Source organism: Drosophila bipectinata, chromosome XL (genome assembly GCF_030179905.1).
Source record: "Drosophila bipectinata strain 14024-0381.07 chromosome XL, DbipHiC1v2, whole genome shotgun sequence".
Lineage (NCBI taxonomy): Eukaryota > Metazoa > Arthropoda > Insecta > Diptera > Drosophilidae > Drosophila > Drosophila bipectinata.
Window position 1 is genome coordinate 12416852 of NC_091734.1, and position 25247 is coordinate 12442098.

A 25247-nucleotide genomic window follows, 5' to 3' on the forward strand; every position below is an offset into this window, starting at 1 on the left:
CTATTTGTTTTACCCAAGCTGTGGCAACACTATGGCTATCGGGGAGGTCGAGTAGAAAGTCTGACTATCGTCACAGCTGACAGCTTTAGACCATCTCTAGATACACAGTTTTCAAGTCGGAATTCCCCTCGAATTTAAAGTAAATTAAGTGCATTATAACCGCAGAAATCTGCCTCTGAGCAGACAAAATTCCTTCTGACGCGGTAGGTATTCTGAAATCATAAAAGTTCATGAAGTGCTTTCCAAAACAACTTGGATTTTACATAAACTTGATTTGCCAAACACCCACACACACACATGTACATAACAAACAGGGCAACCTACAGTACTCGGCACAGCAGGTCAAGGGAAATCCGTATATTAATTCTGAAAATATTACTGTTAGAGAGTTGTGATTTTGATATGGATTGAAAAGATATTGTCCAATAAAAGGTTCTTAAAGGTTCGTTTTTAAAAATTCTTTCCTTCTGGCAACCCTGGCTGCAGTTATCCAGTTATCGGCCCAGCTATAGGCCATCGGCCATCACTAGTTGATACACAGTTTTCACAGGTCGAGAATTTGCTGTTAATTTGTCAGAAAGTGTGTTCAAAATAAATAAATCCTGCTCTAAAGCAGACTAAATTATAATTGACGTGGTAAGTTAAGGAATTAATTAATTGGTGGCTAGTTTAGTTGGCTGAAAAGCTAAAAACATGTTGGAAAGCTGGAAAGCAAGGGCAAACAAGTAGTGTGTCGGGTGGGGGAGGGAGAGGGGGAGTGGTAAGCTGCTCACGTACAAGTACATAACTGCGAGTGTGTGCGTCGGAGCTGGATACACACAAACGGCATTTTTATGTATTCCCATGAAATGCGAGCTTGTTGTTGTTGTTTAACTTCTCGCTGGAATGTAAACAACGCCGTCGACAGGAAATTGTGTTTTGTCTGAATTAAAGGCTCTTTATCGAGGCTTTATCTAGTTTTATCTAATCTAGAGAAACCCCAGAATCCTTTAGTTTGTGTATTTATAAGCATTTCAAGTGAGTGGCAACTCTGCGCAGCATTGCAGCCTATATGTGGGTGAGTGTGTGTGTGTGTGCGTGCACTCGGGCCCTTAACTTTCTCTCCCTCTCGCTCGCACAGGCCATCCATCCATCCAGCCAGCCTCTGTGTTGCAAGTGCGGCGCACTCTTCTTACTTGTACTTGTGCCTCCGTTCCGTTCGGTCGCATTTTCCGCTGCGCCTTTTTCGCTGCAAGTGAAATACATACAACATACATTTTTTTTTTCTAAATATTTTTTTCCAAGTGCTGAAGTCTTCAATCAGTGCCAAGCATAGTAATTAAATAACTCAAGGTTCGTGGCAGGTAGACAAGAATCCAAGCCGACATACATACAACGTTTCTACCTAAGTCTAGATGTCTCTACCTTGCTCTCTGTTTTTTTTTTTTTTTGTCTCCATGTGTGTGAGTGTGCTTGTTTGGTATACGCAGCATATTTCGGAGTTATGCTGCGGCATTTGGAAAGCGGAAATGCGTAAAAAAAAACATAAAACAAAACAAATGGATTAAATAAAACTATGCAACTAAGCCGTGGAAGAAGTGCCTGCATCTATCCAGGAGTCGTGTTTATCTTTTGGAGCTTTATTTTACCTTTCTTGTTTCCCCCCCACACACACACACTGTTAACTGTTAAACGAATTACTCATTTATGCTTCGTCTCTTTCTTGCAGGTGTGGTGTAAAGCGCCTTAATCACCAAGATGAGTTACATGCCAGCCCAGAATCGTACCAGTAAGTACTCTCTCTCTCTCTCTCTCTATTGTCTCTCCTTGATCTTGTCCTCTTTATAAGTAACTGTGATTTTCCATTGTTTTGGGAAATGTTTGGAATGTTTTTAAAAATGAAAAGGAGATACTTTCAAAGACTGGAATGTTGTGGAAAAACCGGGGAAATCCCTTTAAGGAAGGCTATCTATTAAAAAGCAAACAAGAACAAGCTTGTATTTGTTGTTTGTCTTTTTTTTGTAAATAATTAATTTCGTATTTGCATACGTTTTCCATTCATTGAGAACACTTCCAACTGAGCTAACAAAATTAGGATGATCTTTTCGTATTTACGACGACAATCAACCACCCAAAAGGAGCTTTTTTTTTGTTCCCAACCACCATACAAGGCCCGAAAAACGACCCATCCACCCACCGTCCCATCCTTGTTCCTTGGAATTCTCTTTTGATTTTAGAATTTAAACTTTTTTTTTTTGCTGTTGCTGCTAAAAAGGAAGAAGAGGGAAGATGTCGCCCCCTCCCTTTCGATTCCACTCGGTTTTTGCCACTTCATTTGCGTGTGTGCCTTGTTGTTGTTGTTGTTGGCGGTGGTGGTGGTGGTGGCATGGTGGCATGGTGGTGTACCCTTTGCAAGTTGATAGCCTCCCACTCGCACACGTGGCAGTGCTCCTCCCACTCCCACTCCAGCTGCCACTGCCACCACTCTGCCCCAATCTCATTTTCAACTTGGCTGCACATTTTTCTTATGCTTTTTGCGTTCTTGCCTCATTTTTTTTTTTTTTTTTTTTTTTTTTTGCTGCCACTGGTGGCACTGCCACTGCTGTGCAGAATTTAATTAGTAAGCCGCAGCAGCAGCAGCAGCAACTTCCACTTACACTCCTCGTGCTTCGTTCGAGAGGGCCTGGCCCACTCGAGGATAAAGCCAAAAAGGATAAAGAAAAAGCGCTTAATCGATCTGGGATAGGAAACGAAATGGGATGGATTACAGTGAGGCCTGGCTAGGAAGTACAGGAAGACATGAAAATATTAGAAATATTAAAAAATTACATAGGATAATAGGGGTTTTTTTTTTATAAATTTTAAATAAATGCCTATTATCATAAAATAATATATTTATAAAAATGTCTAATCCTAATCCTAAATCGAATCTAAATTATTAAGATTAATTTAGATCCATTTTTAAGAAATAAATCCCATAAAGTTAATTAGTTCGAGGCCCCACTGTACTTTGAGGAGGTTGCAAATGCAAATGCACGCCAAGTGGGCGTGGCTTTGAACTGTGTCCGCGCATAAGTAAAGCAACAAAGGCCGCAAGAGGGGGGGAAAATGGGGAAAAAAATGGGAAAATGGAAAAAAACGAGGCCTGAAACGGCATAATTAATACAGAAGTGGCAAACAAAACGCCCCACAAATCACGAATCCTTTGCCAGGACTCGCTCATGTGTGAGAGCCACCAGAGCCATATCCTGCAGCGTTCAATTTGTCACGCTTCAAAGTTTTTCTGTTAGTCCTGGCAGGACTTCTATGCCTTCTATGTGCCAGGATGCTACTGCTCACTTTGCTGTCAGTTTCTGTCATTTTCCATTTTTTTTTTTCCATCTCCCGGGGTGAGAGCCTCCTCGCTCCTTGCAAAAAAATGAATGGATTTTAAAGAGGGGCATACTTGGATTTCAGATCCATTACGAAATTCTTAATCCTCTGATGGAAATGCACCACCTCCTCCAACACTTCCACTTCCAGAAATCCTTTTAGAATCACCCTTTATATCCTTTATCCTCTTGTTCTTTCTCGAAACAGTGTCCCACAACAACCAATACAATCCACCGGACTTGCCGCCGATGGTGTCCGCCAAGGAGCAGACCCTTATGTGGCAGCAGAACTCGTACCTGGGCGACTCCGGCATCCATTCGGGTGCCGTCACCCAGGTGCCGTCGCTGTCCGGCAAGGAGGACGAGGAAATGGACGGAGATCCGTTGATGTTCGACCTGGATACCGGGTTCCCGCAGAACTTCACGCAGGACCAGGTGGACGACATGAACCAGCAGCTGAGCCAGACGCGCTCCCAGCGCGTTAGGGCTGCCATGTTCCCGGAGACCCTGGAGGAGGGCATCGAGATCCCCTCCACGCAGTTCGATCCCCAGCAGCCGACGGCCGTGCAGCGCCTGTCGGAGCCGTCGCAGATGCTCAAGCACGCCGTGGTCAATCTGATCAACTACCAGGACGACGCCGAGCTGGCCACCAGGGCCATTCCAGAGCTGATCAAGCTGCTGAACGACGAGGACCAGGTGGTGGTCTCCCAGGCAGCCATGATGGTGCACCAGCTGTCCAAGAAGGAGGCCTCCCGTCACGCCATCATGAACAGTCCCCAGATGGTGGCCGCCTTGGTGCGCGCCATCTCCAATAGCAACGATCTGGAGAGCACCAAGGCAGCGGTGGGCACGCTGCACAACTTGTCACACCATCGCCAGGGTCTACTGGCCATCTTCAAGAGCGGCGGCATACCGGCCCTGGTCAAGCTGCTCTCCTCGCCGGTGGAGAGTGTGCTCTTCTACGCCATCACCACGCTGCACAATCTGCTGCTCCACCAGGACGGCTCCAAGATGGCCGTGCGCCTGGCCGGAGGACTCCAGAAGATGGTCACGCTGCTGCAGAGGAACAACGTCAAGTTCCTGGCCATTGTCACCGACTGCCTGCAGATCCTGGCCTACGGCAACCAGGAGAGCAAGCTGATCATCCTGGCCTCCGGCGGCCCCAACGAGCTGGTGCGCATCATGCGCTCCTACGACTACGAGAAGCTGCTGTGGACCACTTCGCGGGTGCTCAAAGTGCTCTCCGTGTGCTCCAGCAACAAGCCGGCCATCGTCGACGCCGGCGGCATGCAGGCTCTGGCCATGCATCTCGGCAACATGTCGCCGCGTCTCGTCCAGAACTGCCTGTGGACGTTGCGCAATCTTTCGGACGCTGCCACCAAGGTCGAGGGCTTGGAGGCACTGCTCCAGTCGCTGGTCCAGGTCCTGGGCTCCACCGACGTTAATGTGGTGACTTGCGCCGCCGGCATCCTCTCGAATCTGACGTGCAACAACCAGAGGAACAAGGCCACCGTCTGCCAGGTGGGTGGCGTCGACGCTCTCGTCCGTACGATCATCAATGCCGGCGATCGCGAGGAGATCACCGAGCCGGCCGTCTGCGCCCTGCGGCATCTGACTTCCCGGCACGTGGACTCGGAGCTGGCCCAGAACGCCGTGCGCTTGAACTACGGCCTCTCCGTTATTGTGAAGCTTTTGCATCCCCCGTCCCGCTGGCCGCTCATCAAGGCGGTCATCGGTCTGATCCGCAATCTGGCCCTCTGCCCGGCCAATCATGCCCCGTTGCGGGAGCACGGAGCTATACACCACCTGGTGCGGCTGCTGATGCGCGCCTTCCAGGACACAGAGAGGGTAAGTTTAAAGACTTCTTACTCTTGGTAGATCTTTAATATTTAATGGAATTTGCAGCAACGTTCTTCGATCGCCACTACCGGCTCCCAGCAGCCGTCCGCCTACGCCGACGGGGTGCGCATGGAGGAGATTGTCGAGGGCACGGTGGGGGCATTGCATATCCTGGCCCGGGAGTCGCACAACAGGGCACTGATTCGCCAACAGTCGGTCATACCGATCTTTGTGCGTTTGCTGTTCAACGAAATAGAGAACATACAGGTGAGTAGTCCCTCAATAATGATCCAAAAACACAGTTGGAATGACCTTTGGAATGTCCATATTTAGCGCGTGGCTGCTGGAGTCCTCTGTGAGCTGGCCGCCGACAAGGAGGGCGCCGAAATAATCGAACAGGAAGGCGCCACCGGGCCGCTAACCGATCTGCTGCATTCGCGCAACGAAGGTGTGGCCACGTACGCCGCCGCCGTGCTCTTCCGGATGAGCGAGGACAAGCCGCAGGACTACAAGAAGCGTCTGTCCATCGAGCTGACCAACTCGCTGCTGCGCGAAGACAACAACATCTGGGCCAACGCCGACTTGGGCATGGGTCCCGATCTGCAGGTGCGTCCGCTAGTCTAGTTACCGCCAGGTCTCCCCCCAGCGATCTGTTCCCCTGCCACGACCAACGACCCGCGCGCCCAGCGCCCCCCCCCATAAAACTGTACATAAAACTGTAAATTTGTAGAAAACTATCTAGCCTATCTAGTCCCAGCATTTATATAACACTGCCATATCGAGTATTAAGTATATATCGACCTGTATAGCCGCTATATATCGGTATCCTGTTCCTCCTTTTCGATTTTTTCGATTATTCTTTGAGATTTGCTTTGTAAGCCACGAATCGATAGATCCGATTCGTGTATTTTAATCGATAAGTGTAGGTAGAAAAACGCATTTGGCTGTAGATGATGAATAACGATCAGTACCTCATCGTATTTTAAGACTCCAGTTACCACCACCCCCGATCCACTATCCTGGCTCCTGAAACACATATGTCCTTTGGAAAACTACATACGTTTATTTGAAAATTTCGACATAGAATCTTGTTTGTGCTTATGATTATGATTTTTGTAATTAATTCACGTTTTTTATTTACTTTTTGTTCTTTTCTTTTTTCCTTTTTATGTTTACTTTGTGTGTGTAAAAAAAAAAAAAAACCAAAAACCAACCAAAACCAAAAAAAAAAAATCACAACCAACACAACTGCAACGATATGACGGAAACTGCACTGCAAAAAAAAAAAAAAAACAATAATTTCTCATCACTACATCGAACGCGATTCTATCTCTCTATGAACCCTTGCCTCACTACCACCTCTACCACCCACCCATCCACCCACCCACTCTCTCTTTCCTCGTCTCTCACACTCACTTGCAAACCGTTGTTTGCGTGTGTCTTCTTCTTTCCTAACAACTTTTCACTTCTGATCCATCCCAAAATAAAAAAAAAAAAACCGAAAAAAAAAATGAAATCAAAAACGAAACTGTAAAAAAAAAAAATATAAACATCACATCTACACGAACGATCATACATACGCGCATACACCGACACACACACACACACCCACACACCGACACACATGGCACACACACCGACCAAAAACGATAACGATATCAACCACAGGATATGCTTGGACCCGAAGAAGCATATGAGGGCCTGTATGGACAGGGTCCGCCCAGTGTGCACAGTTCGCACGGAGGTCGCGCATTCCACCAGCAAGGTATGTACGAAGTCATATGCATAAGAAGAGACCCAAAGACCCACCCACCCCCCACCCCACCCTACGAAAAAGAAGAAGAGCCCATCTACCCTTCAAAAGCCCTTCAAAATCTCAAAAGAAACCAAATAAGAGAATATCAGGACGAATTCGAGGTTCAGGCCATTCGATAACTCCCCTTCCGCCCATCATATTTAATCGTTATCGTGTCTGTTCATGTTCATCGATCGTTAAGCACTAGTTAACCCCCCTTTCCAAGATAAACGTTCACAACGGTTCTTTCGGTGAGAGCCCCCCCACCCGAACCCAAAAGCCCCTCGCTAGCGCACTCTCTCTTAACCCTTTTCTGTCTCTCTTATCGTCCATGCTCGATAATCCCCGCCCCCCTGGAATTTCGTTACCCCTTAATTACCTCGAGTGCATGACAAAGGAAATACTTAAATTTAATTTATGAGCGTTTTGAGTTTGGTTATGCAACACCATGCCCGGGTTAGCCAGGAAGGCAGGTTGTCTTGCTCTCTCTTTCAAGAAACATCCCACGTTGGGCGCCATTTAAAGTGCTTTGAGAGCAAACGATGAATGTTATCGATAGTTGCGGGGATTTCTAGGTTAGGATGTTCTCGGACTCTACACGTAGTTAGTTGCACTCCACAAGCACACACAATAAAAGGACTGGAACACCCACAACTGTGTATATTTTCTCAGTTTTTTGCAACTTTAAAGCCAAAGGATGTGTCATCGAATCGACGATGGGACTGAGAAGGCCACAAGAGTTAATTTTATTTCATTTTGAATCGTTAAATCTTCTGTTTTCTTAGACAAACAAACATCTTGAGTTGAAGAAGAATCGTTCCATAATTTCAGTTGAGTTCAGTTGTGCATGACACGTAGTCTGCGATAGACCTAGTCACCTACTATATCTTATCGTGTATATATTATATATTTCTAAAAACATACTATATAGTTAGTAAGATATATCCATTATGTGTGTGCATGCCGATATGAGGAGCCCGACTCGCATCGTATCGATCTGATCGTTGTCGTGAAATATTTAATTTAGTTTTTAGAATCTTTAAGAAAGAATTTAATGATTTTCCAAAGCAGGAACGGATGGTACCAGTTGGTGAAATCCTGGCTGGCAATATTACTTTTCCAAACTCGATTAAAATATCTTGAAAGCCATAGGATTTCACTAAAGATCCATCTGCCGTGGAGGATGTGCCAGACCATTGCTTTAGTAATCCAACAATTCTTCCCCTTTTTTTTATCCCCTCTTCTCTCCCCGTTTCGTTTTGTCCGCAGGATATGATACTCTACCAATAGATTCGATGCAGGGTCTGGAGATCAGCAGCCCGGTGGGCGGCGGCGGCGCTGGCGGTCCCCCTGGCAACAATGGGGCTGTGGGCGGAGCTGGCGGCGGCGGTGGTCCCGCTATCGGGGCCATCCCGCCCGGCGGTGCACCCACATCGCCCTATTCCATGGACATGGATGTCGGCGAGATCGATGCCGGTGCATTAAACTTTGATTTGGATGCCATGCCGACGCCTCCGAACGACAACAACAATCTGGCTGCCTGGTACGATACCGACTGCTAGACGATGCGATGACGACGACGACGACGACGACATCAAAAACTAAAAACGACGAGCTATACAAGTCGATGATATTCCATCGACTTCATAAAAACACGAATTCCCCGTCCCCCCCGTCCCAGGAACAGAAGGTCCTTCTTTCGCTGGTCACCCAGATGTGTGGATCCCCTCCGGCGATTATAACGACATCCGCTGATTTGACGAGATCAACGATGGGTTGATTTTATTTAACAATGACGAGACTATGGATGCAGCCTGGACAGCGGAAGAGGGCTTCTCTATTCAGACAAACACACACACCCACACCCACTCTCTTCCTCGACAAACACACACGCATACATACATAATACATATATATTAATTATAATGCGAACGCAACGGCAAGCAAAAACATATTATATGACAGCATTACATATTATCCACATAACGAAATGGAAAATTAAACAAAATGTTTGCAATAGAACTCGTACATTTCCTCTACAAGACTCTCTTATTATTCGTGTTGGGCTCTGTGGGGATTCATACGCTCTATCGTTCTTAACAAAACAGGATCAAAACTTTATTGGAGCAATGTGGTACATCTATCTGTGCTTGCCAAACCACTTGTGGTCGACCGGCGAGAGCCATCGATGGCAGCCGCTGAGGTTGTTCTGGATCACGTACTTCATGGTGAAGGGGTTCTGGTTCTCGCGGGCATGCTGCTCCTCCAGGGCCTGCTGGGCGTCCAGCATCTCCTGCGAGACGACGGTGGCCTCGAAGGGCAGCTGATTGGCCACCTGCTGCAGGAAGCCCTTGACCTCCACGAACTCGCACCTGCCGGCAATTTCGACAATGACGCGGCCCGCCTTGATGGGGGTCACATAGTGATCGATGGCACCTTTGCCGCCGCCCATGCGCTGGCCCTGGCCCTTCTTCGTGATGGGCTGCCAGGGAGCGGGCACCCGCCATGTGGCGAACATCGTGTTGGTGTTCATCTTCCGGCCGATGGTTAGACGCATCATCTCATAGTGGCCCCAGCGCAGCCGACCGCCTCCGGTGGCCACGATGGCGTACTGCTTGTGCAGCAGTGTGTTGTGGACAGTCTCAGGTCCGCGCATGTAACGCAGTCGTTTCTGCATCTTGGGAGGTCGGATGTTCGGCGGCAGCTGTGGCTGGCGCTCCATGATTCTCAGCTTGGGCCGTTCCGGTTGCTCCACATCTATGAAATGGTTGATTACTTGAGAGTCGGTTCAGCGACTGGAGGCACTTACTCTGATACTTAATGGGCGGCGCAAAATACTTAAGACCGGCTGTGTTAACAATTGAAATGTTGCCTGCTAGAAACGATAAAATCTGTATGAATAGGGACTCCAATCGCCTCGGAAACACTTTGCTTACCCGACAGGCTTTGCCTGAACAGCTGTGAGGCAGTTTTCAGGGTCAACATATCTAGTTTTTACTCAGTTTTTCTTATATATTGCTAATAACTAAATCTAAAAATGTGTTATATCAACAACAAGAGTGATGCCAGATCGGTAAATGCCTTAACACTGCCACCTGGATGGAAACTTGACAAAAACGAATTGTACCCAAACTTATTCTTATTTACTAATAAATATTACTAAAAATCAATAAATTTAATTAGCATTTTTTATAAAAATAAAAATTTTTTAAATAAATAAACGATTATGGAATGTACCATGGAATGAGTACAAATTAACCACCATGGTTTGGCGGAGTTGCCACATCCGTCAACTTCGATAAACTTGCAACGATGTGCACACACTGGAGTGACCGCGATGTGGGTGTACCCACTGTTATCGGCCGTGCAACTCTGTATTTTGTATTTTTCTGCGGTATTTTTTTCATGTATTTTCAATTCGACCAGCCAAAAAAGTGTTGGATACACTGCTTCTGCATAGAAACTAAATTTCCTGTCCCACACACGAAAAGCAAAAAGTGCATGTTTTCCGCTGGCGAACCGATTGCAGCAAGCAGGCTAGCAGGCAGTGGCTAGCTAGCCATCTCCCTCTGGCCATTCCGCATCTCCGCGACCGCATCCCGAAATCCGGAGGAGAGTCCGCGTTTAGCGTTTTCCACTTGTGTGTGTTTTTTGTTATGAATATATCGAAGGTGACAACATCGCTTGGTGGCGCCGAAAAGGCGAAGCCCGCAACTTCCGCCACTGCCGTTGTCGTTGCAGCAGGGAGCGGAAGTGCCACAGTTGGTGGCGGTGGCACTACTGGTAGCGGTGGTGGTGGTGGTGGTGCACCCATCTTCAATGCGGTCAGCATACAGAAGCGCTCCAGTGCCGAGGACTCTGCAGAGGATTCCTCCGCTCGCAAAAAGCAAAAGACAACCGAACTGATAATCGCCAAGAGCGCCACAGCGGCGACTCCGACCCAGCAACTGCTCTACCAACTAAAGCCCAAGAATCCCAGCGAGCAGTCCGACAACCAGCAGCCGGAGGATGCCACCGTTTGGACTCCCGGCGACCAGCAACAGATCATAGTGTGCAATTTCGGCGAGATGAGCGCAATAAAGTCTCAGGATGAGTCCGAAAAGCAGAGTGAGTAGTTCCTGCCTGATTCCTGCTTAGCAATTCCAATATAATCCATTCGTTCTCCCACCTGCAGACTTTAGCTTCACCAAAAAAGAGGCCGGCTCATCCAGCTCGTCCTCCTCCTCCACAGCATCCATCATATCGCTAGAGCCCAGTGGTTCTGGCCAGGATCAGGGCGATAGCCAGCCCGTGGGCAAGGCCGAAGACCTGGACTTTGTTCTAATGCCCGCCGCCAGTACTGACAACTCCACTGCGAATGCAGCCACAACAGGAGGGGGAGGCAGTACCTCCGGCATAACCTCCACAATCATTTTGAACGCCAACAATGGCGGAACGACGACGACGGGCGTGGCGGGGACAACCACCACGATTCTCACCCAGAAGCCGGGCCAGGCCAACTTTAACATCTTCAATGTACCCGTGACCGCCACGGGGAGCCAGACGCCGATGACCACGATCCTGAACCGGGCCAACCTGCACCAGAAGATGAAGACGACCCAGCTGGTTGTGAACGCCAAGAAGCTTTCGGAGGTTACCCAGACCACGGCCAAGGTGTCCATTGGCAATAAGACGATATCGGTGCCGCTGCTGAAGCCCCTGATCAGTGCCAGTGGAGTTGCCACCGCCGGTGGGGCCACCATCGTGGAGAGCAAGCAGCTGCTGCAGGCGGCCGGTGGCCAGGTGACCGCTAATGCAGTGGTTAGTGCCGCCAGTGTCGCGGGCGGGCAGCAGGTGCTGCCACACGGTCACCCCCAGCCGCGCCAGCACAACTTCACCAACCTGATCAAGCGCGGCCCCAAGAACCCCGCCACTATAGTCTCCTTCTCCGGATTGCAAATCAAGCCGGCCACCACGAAGTTCGTGGCCGCCAAGGTGGTCAGCAAGAAGATGTCGCTGCAGCTCCAGCAACAGCAACTCCAGCAGCAGCAGACGCAGCAGCAGCTGCAGGTGACGAGTGGCGCCAGCTTGGCCCCCGCCACGGGCAGCATCGTCACCATAACCACCACCAATCCCAGCCAGACGTACGCCATGGTCCAGGATGCTGCAGCAGGCGCCGGAGCCGGATCCAATTCCAGCTCCATCACGGAGGATGAGAGCCCGGCGCCGCGGAAGATCACCTACAACACCGAGAACATTCAGAAGATCCTGAACAAAAGCAAGAACCAGGACCAGCCGGAGGAGTTCGCGAACATCAACAGCGTGGTGATCAAGCCCCTGGACAAGACCACCCTGAACTGCCCCACTAGCTTCAACATCTTCAAGCAGCAGCAACAGGCTGTCACGGTGGCGGCGGCGGCGGCGGGGCAGCAGGGCAACCAGAACCAGACTCCGGCCACCTCCTCCACCGCCTCGGACCTGGCCTCCGCCTCCACAGTCTCCGTCTCTGCCGGCACCATCTGCATCAATAGCCCGGTGGTGGGCACGCGGCCCATCATCTCCATCACCAACAACAAGAACATATCCCTGGTGCTGTCGAAGACGACGATGGCCCAGCAGAAGCCCAAGATGATAACCACCACCACTATGGCCACGATGCACCAGGCTCTGAACCAGGAGGCCGCCAACGACAAGGGAGCCGTAGGTGTGGTGGGAGGCGGGGCTGCGGCGCCGCCAATGCAGCTCAAGCAGACGCCCACGAAGCTGAGTGTGAGCCTGACCTCCAGCCAGCAGAGTGGGGTGGGCCAGGAGGCCAAGCTGGAGGAGATCGGCAGTGAGCCGAAGGTGAAGCTGCTGGTGAAGCAGGAGGTGCCGGTGGTGAAGAGCAGGGAGGCGACCACGCCCACGGGTCAAGACCCCGAGCAGGATTCCACCCCCGAGAAGCAGCGCCTAAACGCCAGCACCACCCTGACGCCCATCAACCAGGTGCCGACGGGCGGTGTGGGGAGCACAGCGCCCCAGGCCCCTACCTCGAATCCCAGCACCCCCAACTCCAATCCCGCCACGCCACAGAACACGCACAACAACCAGCGGTCCGGGACGGACGAGTCCAACAACGCCCTGCTGAAGCAGCTGCTCCAGAACACCAGCAACAGCCACAGCCTCAACCAGATAAGCATCACATCGGCCCACGTGGCCAACGCCTCGGCCACGCCCCCGTTGTCGGCGCGCAAGGTGATCAACGTGCGGGCGCCTAGCATGGGACCTGCTCCCAGCAGCCTCGAGGCTCAGCTGGCGCGTCCGGTGAAGCCGCCCCTGCCCACAGCCACGCCGGGAGGCACGACGTCGTCTGGCAGTGGCGGCGGCAGCAGTGGAAGTGCCAACAGCAGCAGCAGTGCCCCCGTCACGTCCACATCCACCACGACGATGGCTGGAGCAGGCAGCTCCACTGTATCCGCTGCGGGGACGGCGGTGGCACCAGTGCCCGCCACCACGTCGGGGCCGATTGCGACTCCCGTGGGTGCCGGAGAAGCGAAGATGGAGCCGAAGGCAGAGGCACCTGTGGCGGTTAACCAAAACCAAGTGCCACCGCCACCTCCTCCACCACAGCAGCAGCAGCCGGCGCCGCAGCAGCAGCACCTGCCAGTGCAGCCACCTGTTCAGCCTCCCCAGGCATCCCAGCCAGCCCAGCCCCCAGCGCATCCAGTCACCAAACAGACCGTACAAATAGTGTCCAAGGAGACCTCGTTTATATCGGGGCCACCCAAACCAGTGGCGGAGGCCAATCCCAAGCCCAATGAGCTGCTGCCTCCGCCGCCGTACGAACTGGCCACGGCGCCCGTCTCCAACGTCACCATCTCCATATCCACCAAGCAGCCGGCGGCCAAGGAGCTGCAGATGAAGCCCAAGGCGGTGGCCATGTCGCTGCCCATGGAGCAGGGCGACGAGTCGCTGCCTGAGCAGGCGGACCAGCCCCCGAATCAGGATCTGGGCGCCACACCAGCCGGCGGAGCACCGCCCACAGCCGCGGCAGCTACGGTGCCGTGGAGCAACAGCAACCATCTGGAGGCGGGCGTGGGCGCCACCAAGATACCGTTCAAGCCGGGAGAAGCCCAGAAGAGGAAGCTGCCCATGCACCCGCAGATGGAGGAGAAGCAGCTTCAGGGGCAGCTGGAGGAGAAGCATCTGCAGGTGCAGCTCCAGCAGCTGGTCGATCCCGGCCAGGTGACGCCCGGCACTCCCACGCCGGACAAGGTGCATCTCATATCCTCGGTGCTGACGGGCTACGTGAAGAAGCCCGGAACTGCCGGCGAAGCCACCATCCAGGCCGTCCCAAACCAGAGCCCGGGCCAGGCGCAGATGCAGGCCCAGTTGCACGCGGCCATGCAGGCTCAGCTGCCGGTCCAGATGCCGGGACAGATGCCCAATCAGATCCAGGGCCAGATCCCAGCCCAAATGCAGATCCAGGTCCAGCAGCAGCAACACCATCAGCAGCCCCATCCACAGCAGCAGCAGCAGACGCACCAGCAACACCAGGTGCTGCAGGTGGGCCAGGGTCAGGGGCCGATGGCTGGAGGCGGAGTGCCCGCCATGCCGGTAGAGCCCAAGGCGGGGGACCAGCGCAAGCGACGCAAGCGGGAAGTGCAGAAGCCCAGGCGCACCAACCTGAATGCTGCCCAGACGGCGGCGGGAGTGCTGAAGGATCTGACGGGCACTCTGCCGGCGGGAGCCATGGTCCAGCTGACCGGGATGCCGCCGGGCACCCACTACATCCAGGGCGGCAGCAACAGCGTGATCAGCAACTCTGGAGCGGGCGGCGTGACGCCCGGAGGAGCCGGATCCGCCGCCAGCGCCTCGCCAGCGATGATGAAGAAGCGAGTGCGCAAGCTTTCCAAGGTGGAGGAGGACCACGATGCATTTACCGAGAAGCTGCTGACCCACATCCGCCAGATGCAGCCGCTGCAGGTCCTGGAGCCGCACCTGAACCGCAACTTTCACTTCCTGATGGGAAGCAACGAGACGCCAAGCACACCACCGGCTGGAAGCGGAGGAGCGGCGGCCACCCCAACGGCCTCGGGCGGAGGCAAGGTCAAGGGCGGATCCCTGAACTCCCGGGGCTGGCCGCTGGGCAGGCATTTAGAGGGACTGGAGGACTGCGACAGCGCCACCTTCGGACGCTTCGGGCGCGTCCGCATCCCGGGCATACCCTCGCTCTACGACTCCGACCGCTTCGGCGGCAGCGGTGGCCTGGTGGGGGGCTCGGCCTGCACGCGCTCCCCCTCGCCGTCGCTCTCGCCGGGATCGGACAAGAACAGCCTGCCCCTGTCGAGCATTCAGAACGACTTCTACGACCAGGAGTTCTCCACGCACATCGAGCGCAATCCGCGCGAGCGCCTGCTCCGGCACATCGGCGCTGTCCGGGACTGCAACCTGGAGACTGTGGAGCTGGTGGAGAGCGACAGTGTGGCGGCGTGGGCGGCCCTGCCCCGGGTCACGCGCTACCCGGGCCTGGTCCTGCTCAACGGTAACAGCAGGTGCCATGGAAGGATGTCGCCGGTGGCGCAGCCGGAGGATCCGATCACCATGCGCGTCCCTGTGTCGCCGCTGATCCGCTCCTGCGGCGAGGAGCTGCGCAAGACCCAGCAACTGGAACTGGGCACTGGCTCGAATAACAACAACAACAACAACTACCAGCAGAAGAACCAGAATGTGATACTCTCGCTGCCCGCCAGCTCCGCCTCGTCGGACAACATAGCCGGCGTGCTGCGGGATCTGGCCAATCTGCTGCACCTGGCGCCGTCGCTGACCTGCAAGATCCTGGAGGACAAGGCGCAGGTGGGCGGCGAGAAGCTGGAGGTGGACCAGGAGGACACCAGGGACGACTTCAAGCGTCCGCTAAACATCAGCCACAGCCACCTGCGCAAGATCCTCAACGGGCGCCGGAAGCTGTGTCGCAGCTGCGGCAATGTGGTCCACGCCTCCGGCCTGCGGGTGCCCCGCCACAGTCTGCCCTCGCTGGAGGAGCAGCTGCCCCGGCTGGCCCAGCTCATGGCCATGCTGCCGAAGAAGCCCACACCAGCGCCGTTCGTCTACTTCTGTGACCGATCCTGCTTCGCGCGATTCAAGTGGAGTGCCGGCAAGGAGAGCCAGGCGGAGGCGGCCAGCCTCCTGCTGCAGCCGGCGGGCGGCGCCTGCGCCTCCTCCACCTCCTCTTCCGCCTCTGTGTCGGCCACCGCCTCCGCCAGCGAGTCCCCGTCGCCGGCCTTGGCGGAGACCGTGGAGAAGCAAGAGCCGGAAGACGAGCAGGACGTGAAGCATCCGGCCATACCCGGCACCCCAGTGCAGCGCAAGTGCATCGTAAAGTGCTTCAGTGCGGACTGCTTCGGACTGGACCTTGACGAGGCGGGAAGGGCAGCGGGCACGGGATCAGGCGCACCTGGAACTGGAGCGGCCAACAACACGGTCTGGGAGTCGGATGCCAGCAGCCAGCAGCTGGAGGACACGCGGCAGTGCGTCTTCTGCAACCAGCGGGGCGACGGCCAGGCGGATGGACCCTCGCGACTGCTCAACTTTGACGTGGACAAATGGGTGAGTGCTCCTGGACTCTGGCTTCGTGGGTGGATCTTCTAATCTGGGTGGTTTTTCTGCTTGCAGGTGCATCTCAACTGCGCCCTGTGGTCGAATGGCGTCTACGAGACCGTGTCCGGCGCCCTGATGAACTTTCAGACGGCGCTCCAGGCGGGCCTGAACCAGGCCTGCAGTGCCTGCCACCAGCTGGGCGCCACCATCAAGTGCTTCAAGTCGCGCTGCAACAGCCTCTACCATCTGCCGTGCGCGATCCGCGAGGAGTGCGTCTTCTACAAGAACAAATCCGTCCACTGCAGTGCCCACGGTCATCCGCACGGCGGCATCGGCGGTGTGGGAGGCGGCGGAGCGGGCAGTGCGTCTGGCGGCGGCCTGGCATCTGGCGCTGGGAGCGAGAACGAACTCAGCTCGCTGGTGGTCCACCGGCGGGTGTTCGTGGATCGCGACGAGAACCGGCAGGTGGCCACCGTGATGCACTACTCGGAGCTGAGCAACCTGCTGCGCGTCGGCAACATGACCTTCTTGAACGTGGGCCAGCTCCTGCCGCACCAGCTGGAGGCCTTCCACACGCCCCACTACATCTACCCCATTGGGTACAAGGTGGTGAGTACTCGATAGATCATCCTGGGGATGGATCCTATCCTAATCCGTACTGTTATTTCAGAGTCGCTACTACTGGTGTGTCCGCCAGCCGAACCGGAGGTGCCGCTACATATGCAGCATAGCAGAGGCTGGGTGCAAGCCCGAGTTCCGCATCCTGGTGCAGGACGCCGGCGACAAGGAGCCGGAGCGTGAGTTCCGCGACAGCTCGCCGACGGCCGTGTGGCAGCAGATCCTCCAGCCCATCACCCGGATGCGCAAGGTCCACAAATGGCTGCAGCTCTTTCCCCAGCACATCAGCGGCGAGGATCTGTTCGGGCTGACGGAGCCGGCCATCGTGCGGATACTGGAGAGCCTGCCCGGCATCGAGACCCTCACCGACTACCGCTTCAAGTACGGCCGCAATCCTCTGCTGGAGTTCCCGCTGGCCATCAATCCATCGGGGGCGGCGCGCACGGAGCCCAAGCAGCGCCAGCTGCTGGTCTGGCGGAAGCCGCACACCCAGCGCACCGCCGGCAGCTGCAGCACCCAGCGCATGGCCAACTCGGCGGCCATCGCCGGGGAGGTGGCCTGCCCGTACAGCAAGCAGTTTGTGCACTCCAAGAGCTCCCAGTACAAGAAGATGAAGCAGGAGTGGCGCAACAACGTGTACCTGGCCAGGTAGATGCCGACAGAGTGATTCTCTTCCTAAACATGTAATAATATCCAACATTTTTCTATTCCAGATCCAAGATCCAGGGGCTGGGTCTGTATGCCGCCCGAGACATTGAGAAGCACACCATGATCATTGAGTACATCGGCGAGGTGATTCGCACCGAGGTGTCCGAGATTCGAGAGAAACAATACGAGTCTAAGGTGAGTTGGCTCCCAATTAGTCCCAATCCTCTCCTGCAGCGGATTATAATTCCCTAATTTCCAAACAGAATCGCGGCATTTACATGTTTCGGCTGGACGAGGATCGCGTGGTGGACGCCACTCTGAGCGGCGGCCTGGCCCGCTACATCAATCACTCGTGCAATCCCAATTGTGTGACGGAGATCGTGGAGGTGGATCGCGATGTACGGATCATAATCTTTGCCAAGCGGAAAATCTATCGCGGCGAGGAGGTGAGTGGCTTTGTTCCTAATCCTGACCAGATTACTGAATCCCTATCCCTTAAACAGCTGTCGTACGACTACAAGTTCGACATCGAGGACGACGCCCACAAGATACCCTGCGCCTGCGGTGCCCCCAACTGCCGCAAGTGGATGAACTAGAGGTGTGGAGCCGGTGCAGTGCCCAGTGAACAGGAACAGGAAGAGGAAGAGGATCAGGAAGAGGACTTGCTATACCAGACCAACTGCATGTACAATGTACATATATGTATATGGAAGCGTATACTTATATAGGAGCATAGGTAGCATCGCTAGGCAGTATATAGAACATGTACATAGGACCCTGTTAGTTATGTACATATATGTGCCCACTGTAGCTAATTTGTAACAATTTCTATATACACCCATGTATATATATACGTCTCGCTCGTCGGGCGACGGGGAGCGGAGCGGAGTGGAGCGGAGGAGAGTGTTTCATAGTCTAAATTATAAGCGTTTCTATATATGTACAAATATTTATATATATATAGAGAGAAATAGGCAGAATATAAATGTTAAAGCAAGGACATGACCACGCCCCTATTTTATTTAAAGCCCCGTCACCCCCCACCCCCCCTTCCCCCCTATCCACCCCCTAGAGTAGCATTTCCATAAGTCGCATCATATATTATAGTTTTTTTTTTTTTTTTAGACGCATCTCCACAAAACCAAACAAAATACAAAAAAATATACTTGACTTTATGCGCGTGTGCCTTTCCCCCCTGTTTACGATTATTAATTATTATTAATATATTATTATTATCATAATTTTAGGAATTATTTTTCACCCTTCTTATACACTATATTCGAGACTAGCTCAACGCCAATGTGTACAGCCTCCTTGAATACATACATACGCTGATAAGTCTACAAATACACACACGATATACATATTTTATTTTATTTAACTAGTTTGCGATTATTTTTAAGCGATTCACTAACTCAAAATGCAACTTGTATTTTTCATCCTCCACCAAACAACAATCCCCCCTCGTAATTGTTAAGTAAATTTTTAATGCAAAAAATGTCACAAAAGCGAGCTGTTTTATTTAAGGATGGGCTGGATCTGGGCTGGATCAGTTCTACTTGTTACTTTCGTCACTGTCCTCAACATGATTTACCTTCTAGAAAAAGGATAACTAACTAAACCATAGAATCGATTAGAGAAAGAAGATTAGGAGAATTAATACTAGTAGTTTCTAGCTCAGAACATTCTTTGATTTTCGTCACTATCTTCGATCATGAAGGGAGTGAAGGGAAGGACTTCTTCGAAAAAGAATACCCTACCTACTCACCCTCATTTGGTTTTAGAAATGATACTATTACATTTATGTACTAGACTTTAGTTTTATCGCAATTGCTAGTTACACAGGATACACAATAATGTTTAAAAAAAAAAAAACAATTAAAAAAGGGCGGATAAGATGGGGACTGACTGTACACGTTCCGGGGAATAATTTTGGAGTCAGGACTGCTGACTCGTTTCGGATCGCCGCTTGGCCCGGGACAGAAGCCTCTGCACCTGCACGCCAGCGGCCAATGTGAGGATGTCGAAATTCTTCAGGTACCAGGAAATGTTGTACATCAAGTGGATGCGCCAGTTCTTGTCGAGGAACGACTTGTAGAACTCGCTCATGCGATCGGCGGAGACCTCGGTCTCACCCTCCTTGTGCAGGCGTATGAAGTCGTCCTTTTCCTGCAAGTGTCAAAAGGAAAGAGATGGCATCATTGGGATTAGAAAGAGAGGGAGAGCGCTGTTATCCTAACCTCGTAAAAGCGCTTGTTGTGCCTCGTCCAGAAGTCCATGTTCCAGGCCTCGACTTCGATGCGCTTCAGACGCAGCTTCTTGGCCAGCTCCGTCTCTTGGTCACCGTAGTGCCTAACGTACGGCCGTAGATTCGACTGGGCATCCGGCGGCCCTATGTAGTCGCAGTTGACTGATGTAGGATCCGGCTTGTGGACCAACCCTCCAACGATTTGGATTCGGGCCTTTGGCTTCTGTGAGGCGGGGGGTGGCGGTTCCTTCTGTACTGCGGTGGCATAGCATCGCGGCAACTGCAAATACGAAAATTTTACAATTGAACTTCAAAATTAACGGTCGACATACTTTCAACTGGGAGAGTAATATCCGGTGTTGGGATTTAAAACATTTATTCATAATTTCGCTCGATTGTTGTTATGTCAGGTGGGGGTGGAAAACTATCGATGTTCACCCGCCTCCTACTGGGGGGGGTGGGATCCATTTATCGATAGAATGAATTATGAGATGGCTGAATATTTAATTTTAAAATAAACTTTTTATTCATTTGCTTACAAGATTTTCGAAAAGATTTTATTATTTTAGTTTTAGGATGAACTCATACATGTGTAATTATAGTGGAAAATTAATTTTTGCATCTAAAATATTGTGAAAAATTTGAAAAGAATTAAATCGTTATTGTCTTAATACGCATAATGTAAATTTAGGAGAAATTGTCGCTTAATTAAAAGTTAAATTTAAAAAAACAAGTCTCCCTTGCAAAATATATCGTTTCCAAGTGCCATCGCTATTGAACACCAATCAGCTGTGGGTCTGGTGTCTCGTGACAATAAATTAACGTTCCCCATCTGGAAAAACAAAAAACTAGCAAACATTAATTTTCAACGACGGAGCGTCCAGAGAACATGTCACCGAAAAACAACCACGATCCCACCTCGTCTGGTGACTCTGGCAACACCAATGTCCAGGAGGCAGACCTCCAAGGTGAGTCTTTCAAAGTTCCCAAGAAAAAAAAAAAACAGAAAAGAAAACCTAACTTGGCTTGTCCTGCAGAAATGGAGGATGTGAACCAGAGTCTGGACGCCCTCAGCTGTGCCCTGGATGCTGTGGAGCAACGCACGGATGACATTATGTCCCAGCTGCGGGCGCTGTTGAACTCCAACAGGGAGATCCGCCGCCAGCTGGCCGAGGAGAAGGACCAGGCCGCCGATCAGGATCAGGCCGATGACGACATGGAGGGCGCCGGGGAACCAACCAAGTAGCTGTCGAATGTGTTTTGTGCAAGTGCAATCGTAATCTGTTTTCGTTTGTTTCCTAATTTTTTTTGTACCATGTATTATTGATGATTATTAAACCTAAGTAAAATTAATTAACGGCCATCTATTGGGGGGTTGGCTTCTTTCTTTTGCTTTTGTCGGAGCCGGTCTGTTTCGCCTGCGGGGTGCGGGACACGTAGTCGTACAAGTACTCGAACATCCTCTTGGTCTCCTCCTTGAGTTGTCTATTCTCCTCCTGCAACTTCGCGATGTATGCATCTTGTTCGGTGGAAGCTGATCCTGATTGTGTAGTTCCTTCCTTGTCGGAAGATGCCTTCGTTGCTTTGGAGTTCCTTGTTGGTGGCTCCTCTTGCTCTGACGCGTCGGTTTCTAAATCTTCTGGTTGAGAGTCGTCCTGCTCCTCCAATTCGTCCTGCTCCTCCAATTCGTCCTGTTCGTCCGATTCATCTGGATCTTCCAATTCGTCCAGATCCTCGGCCTCCTCCTCCTCCTCTGCCTCCACTCCATTCTCACTTGCAGTCTTCTTTTCCATCAAAGCTATTAATTTCAGCACCAGCTCATCATCCAGAGCACTTTGCGGAAAGTCTTCCTCGTCCTCATTGTCTTCGTTGGACATCGGCGTCAGTTCAATGTAATCATTCTCCTCACGCGGGCAGATCATCCGCTTCAGACTGTCGGCGAACATCTCTGGCTGCTTGTGCTCCGGCTGGAAGACAACGCCACTGACCAGGCGAATGCGAAGATTGCTCACCGCCCCATTTTGAGGTATGGTCTTGATTAGCTGGCGGCTGCCGGTGTCCCAGACGCAGACCTGCTTGTCCTCTCCGCCGGAAACCAATGTCGTGGCGCTCATATTCAGAGCCAGACAGGTAATGGCTTTGCCTTCGGCGTGACCCACAAAGGCCTGTGCCTCCTCCTCATCCATGTGGTATTCCTAAAAGTAAGTAATGCAGTTGAATAAGCTATCCCAAAGGAGTTGTAGAGAGTTTCAGACTTACAGTCATTCTGGGAGTATTCTCCGTGTGAAATACGTAGATCTTGCCCTCGGCGGAGCCCACATAGACGCTCCTTTCCAGCTTGTCCACACACACACTGTGCAATGCCACTGGGAAGACCACACTGACGAGCAGAATGCCACCCATCAGGTCATATATTTTGCAGCAGCGATCCAGGGAGACGGTGTACAAGTACGAACGCGATCCTCCTATCCCAGTGTAGATATCTGTGACTGCCAGGCCGTGATCATTGAAGCTGTATAGTGGCTCGTTGCTATCCTGACCAGTGCCCGAGTCCAGCGGAGCACTGGCAGAAGTGAGGTTCCACACCAGAACAGCACCATCCTTGCCGGCGCTGACGAAGTGCTCTCCACTGTCAGTGAAGCGTAGGCAAGTCACGGCCTGGTAGTGCTTTGAAATGGTGTTGAGCATGCGACCCGTATTCAAGTGCCATAGGTAGATGTTCTCCTGGATTCCGGCCACTAGGAATGCTGCATCCGACGTGACGGCCATGGCATTGACCTTGCCCGGCACTACATACCGAATGCCCGACATCTGCTCCTGCTTGTTAATGGGCCAGACATGGATCAGGGGCTTGGCGGCATTTGCCGCAAACAAATAGTTAAGGCCAATGATGGAGAGGCCCTGGTGCTGGGCGCATCCGCCGCCTTTGTAGCGCATTAAGTCTGTGCCGGTGCGAAGATCCTGGACGCTGCACGTAGTGTTGTCCTCGCTGCCCGTGCTGATGAACACGGCCTCCACAACTTCAGTCATTTTAAAAAGATTCTTTAATTCTCACACGTGCTGTCCAAATATCGCGGCCAATAAGAGTCACCTGTAGTAATCGATAACTGGTAATCGATAACTGGTCTATCAAAAAAGTGCTGCCAAGCTATTTAAACTTAGTAAAAGCGACTATTTATAAAATAGAATTTATTATGCAGCTATGTTCTCTTAGTTAAAGAATTGACATTATGCTTCTTCTTTTTTTAATCATTTTATTAAATCAACTTCATTTTTTAAGTACATATTTTTATATTTGGTGAGTTTTGTGAGTTGGCATCACTGGCAGCACTGTGGATCCGATAGCCAAACAGCTGTTCTCCTTGCCCCCATTTGGAGCATTCTGGCGCATCGTTTTTTTTTGTGTGCCTGGAGAATAACAAACGCAAGTCGGCACGTGCAGCGCGTAGAACAGCGACGAACTGCAGCGTGAAAAACAAAAAAGTCAGCGTCGCCGCGGGAATCTCGATATGCACATAAACGAACTGACGTAAAATGAACGCATTGCGCAACATCTTTACATCGCGTACCCTCAACTACCTGCGCCAGAATGGACAGAACGCCATCCTCAACGCCACCCAACAACAGCAGGCGGATGCAGTGCCGCTGCCGGATGCAGAGAAGACGCTGAAGGATGCCAAGCGCCCGTCACCGCTCTCCATACCGCGCTCCATTCTCGATGCGTGCCAGTTTACGGCCAAGCCCTTTGACCTGACGCGCTCCACCACCGGCGCCCAGTCCAGTGGCTCCCTTTCGCCCACCACGCTGAAGCGATTCCGGCGCATGCAACGCCGCATGGAGCTGGTGTATCGTTGCAAGCTGTGCAACACCCGGAACACGAAGACCATCAGCGAGGAGGCCTACTACAGTGGCGTGGTCATCCTACAGTGCGACGGCTGTGCCGTGGACCATCTGATCAAGGACAATCTGGGCCTGTTCACCAGCAGCGACGGCGACAGCAGCATCAGCTCCGGTATCAGTACCAGCAAGAGCATCGATCAGGTTCTATCCGACCGCCATGCCAAGGTGCGTGTGATCAAGGTGAACGAGCACGGCGAGCTGATTTAGGAATCTAGTCATGGCGTCGGGACGGACGACCGGCTGGCGCCAAATTGTCAACCTGGGAATCGTGTCAGAGTTGGACACACTCCGCGGGTGAGCGGACACCGTGAACCGAAACACCTCCAGCCTACAGCCTACAGCCCAGCAGCCAACCGGAGTTTTGGATGCACTTCTCCTCCAATCTGTTAAATCGATCGAAATAGTTGTTGCTGTTGGAGCAACGATCGCTCCTCGACCGGCTGAAAAGCATGTTAATAATTCTATACACTGTAATTGTTGATTCTTTACGATTGGCAACCGGACCATGAGTAATGCACTGATTAAAACGAACTCTCAGTTCGAAAGTAAAACGTACAGATCCGGTTGTTTATTTTTTTTTTCATATTTATCTTATCTTTTTGCGACGACGACGCATTATGATCCATATGCTGACACATGCGGGCAAGGGAATAGAAATTACTTTACGATTCTAGGGATTATCATTTATGTTTTTAAAAAATAATAAATTCCCTAGAGGTTTGTAAGCCTAAGATCCACTCCAGACAAGTACCTAGCTTGTGGGAATCATAAGTAATTTTTAATATTAGAGATGAACTTCTTAGTTTAATGACCGCCGCTGTTGTTTATGCCATTGATTAATGTTTTTACCCGAAATTAGAAATTAGCCAACGTCAGCATTGTATGGAAAAGCCGTAGAAGCGACGAGTAAAGCCGAAGGGGCGTGGTCCCCGGTTGCTAATTGCTGGTGGTATTGATCAAAACCCCGTCCGGGTCCGGGGGCTAATTATCGGGCAAAAATCAAAATTGGCACACTGCCGCCCCTGGTGAAATGAGTACCGGGGGGGCGATAGTGGCAATGGCACCAGACCCCCAGATATAGACGGATGGACGGGCAGCACGCCGCACACGAGTGATCTTCTGCGTCGCTAAAAGTTGGCCCAAACCAGTGAGGTGGTCTGCGAGGTGACAGACGAACCTAAAAGTGAAGGCAATAAATTAGCATATAACCCAAATGTCGGCATTACCGCATTGTTTATTTTTAGGCCGAGATTTAACTTTACGAGAAATTCTAGAAACATTTTTTAAGAAG

At 51.8% G+C, this 25247-nt stretch overlaps 7 protein-coding genes across 11 annotated transcripts; 4 read left to right on the forward strand and 3 right to left on the reverse strand.

Moving 5' to 3' along the window:
* The first annotated feature begins 62 nt into the window (after positions 1-62).
* arm (armadillo) lies at positions 63-9026 on the forward strand. 4 transcript variants are annotated; one of them, XM_017253405.3, is made up of 7 exons: positions 63-203; positions 1709-1768; positions 3559-5198; positions 5256-5456; positions 5523-5795; positions 6858-6954; positions 8254-9026. In XM_017253405.3, the coding sequence occupies exons 2-7, from the start codon at positions 1738-1740 to the stop codon at positions 8544-8546; spliced, it is 2535 nt and encodes an 844-aa protein (XP_017108894.1). In that variant the 5' UTR covers positions 63-203; positions 1709-1737; the 3' UTR covers positions 8547-9026. The 4 variants fall into 4 exon arrangements, with proteins under 4 accessions (XP_017108894.1, XP_017108895.1, XP_017108892.1 ...); XM_017253403.3 differs by lacking the exon at positions 63-203 and adding an exon at positions 485-636; XM_043209861.2 differs by lacking the exon at positions 63-203 and adding an exon at positions 1314-1332.
* On the reverse strand, positions 8995-10079 carry mRpL16 (mitochondrial ribosomal protein L16). Of its 2 annotated transcripts, none has more exons than XM_017253408.3 (3): positions 9921-10079; positions 9794-9859; positions 8995-9741 (listed from the first exon to the last, which is right to left on the reverse strand). In XM_017253408.3, exons 1-3 carry the CDS (start codon positions 9967-9969, stop codon positions 9125-9127), a joined length of 732 nt encoding a protein of 243 aa, XP_017108897.2. In that variant the 5' UTR covers positions 9970-10079; the 3' UTR covers positions 8995-9124. The 2 variants fall into 2 exon arrangements, with proteins under 2 accessions (XP_017108897.2, XP_017108898.2); XM_017253409.3 differs by having other exon boundaries at positions 9794-9856; positions 9921-10073.
* Positions 10080-10355: 276 nt separating this feature from the next.
* trr (trithorax-related) lies at positions 10356-19340 on the forward strand. Its single transcript, XM_017253401.3, has 7 exons — positions 10356-11091; positions 11159-16551; positions 16618-17151; positions 17213-17808; positions 17874-18003; positions 18072-18254; positions 18312-19340. The coding sequence occupies exons 1-7, from the start codon at positions 10641-10643 to the stop codon at positions 18402-18404; spliced, it is 7380 nt and encodes a 2459-aa protein (XP_017108890.2). The 5' UTR covers positions 10356-10640; the 3' UTR covers positions 18405-19340.
* A 268-nt stretch (positions 19341-19608) lies between these two features.
* Positions 19609-20536, reverse strand: Coa8 (Cytochrome c oxidase assembly factor 8). Its single transcript, XM_017253411.3, has 3 exons — positions 20389-20536; positions 20049-20336; positions 19609-19977 (listed from the first exon to the last, which is right to left on the reverse strand). Exons 1-3 carry the CDS (start codon positions 20437-20439, stop codon positions 19747-19749), a joined length of 570 nt encoding a protein of 189 aa, XP_017108900.2. The 5' UTR covers positions 20440-20536; the 3' UTR covers positions 19609-19746.
* A 286-nt stretch (positions 20537-20822) lies between these two features.
* Positions 20823-21409, forward strand: LOC108133473 (UPF0184 protein CG14818). The gene is made up of 2 exons (XM_017253412.3): positions 20823-21024; positions 21094-21409. Exons 1-2 carry the CDS (start codon positions 20946-20948, stop codon positions 21300-21302), a joined length of 288 nt encoding a protein of 95 aa, XP_017108901.1. The 5' UTR covers positions 20823-20945; the 3' UTR covers positions 21303-21409.
* On the reverse strand, positions 21341-23146 carry LOC108133469 (WD repeat-containing protein 18). The gene is made up of 2 exons (XM_017253407.3): positions 22316-23146; positions 21341-22251 (listed from the first exon to the last, which is right to left on the reverse strand). Exons 1-2 carry the CDS (start codon positions 23084-23086, stop codon positions 21421-21423), a joined length of 1602 nt encoding a protein of 533 aa, XP_017108896.2. The 5' UTR covers positions 23087-23146; the 3' UTR covers positions 21341-21420.
* A 248-nt stretch (positions 23147-23394) lies between these two features.
* On the forward strand, positions 23395-24511 carry LOC108133471 (uncharacterized). The gene has a single exon (XM_017253410.2). The coding sequence runs from the start codon at positions 23591-23593 to the stop codon at positions 24161-24163; it is 573 nt and encodes a 190-aa protein (XP_017108899.1). The 5' UTR covers positions 23395-23590; the 3' UTR covers positions 24164-24511.
* The last annotated feature ends 736 nt before the right edge of the window (positions 24512-25247 follow it).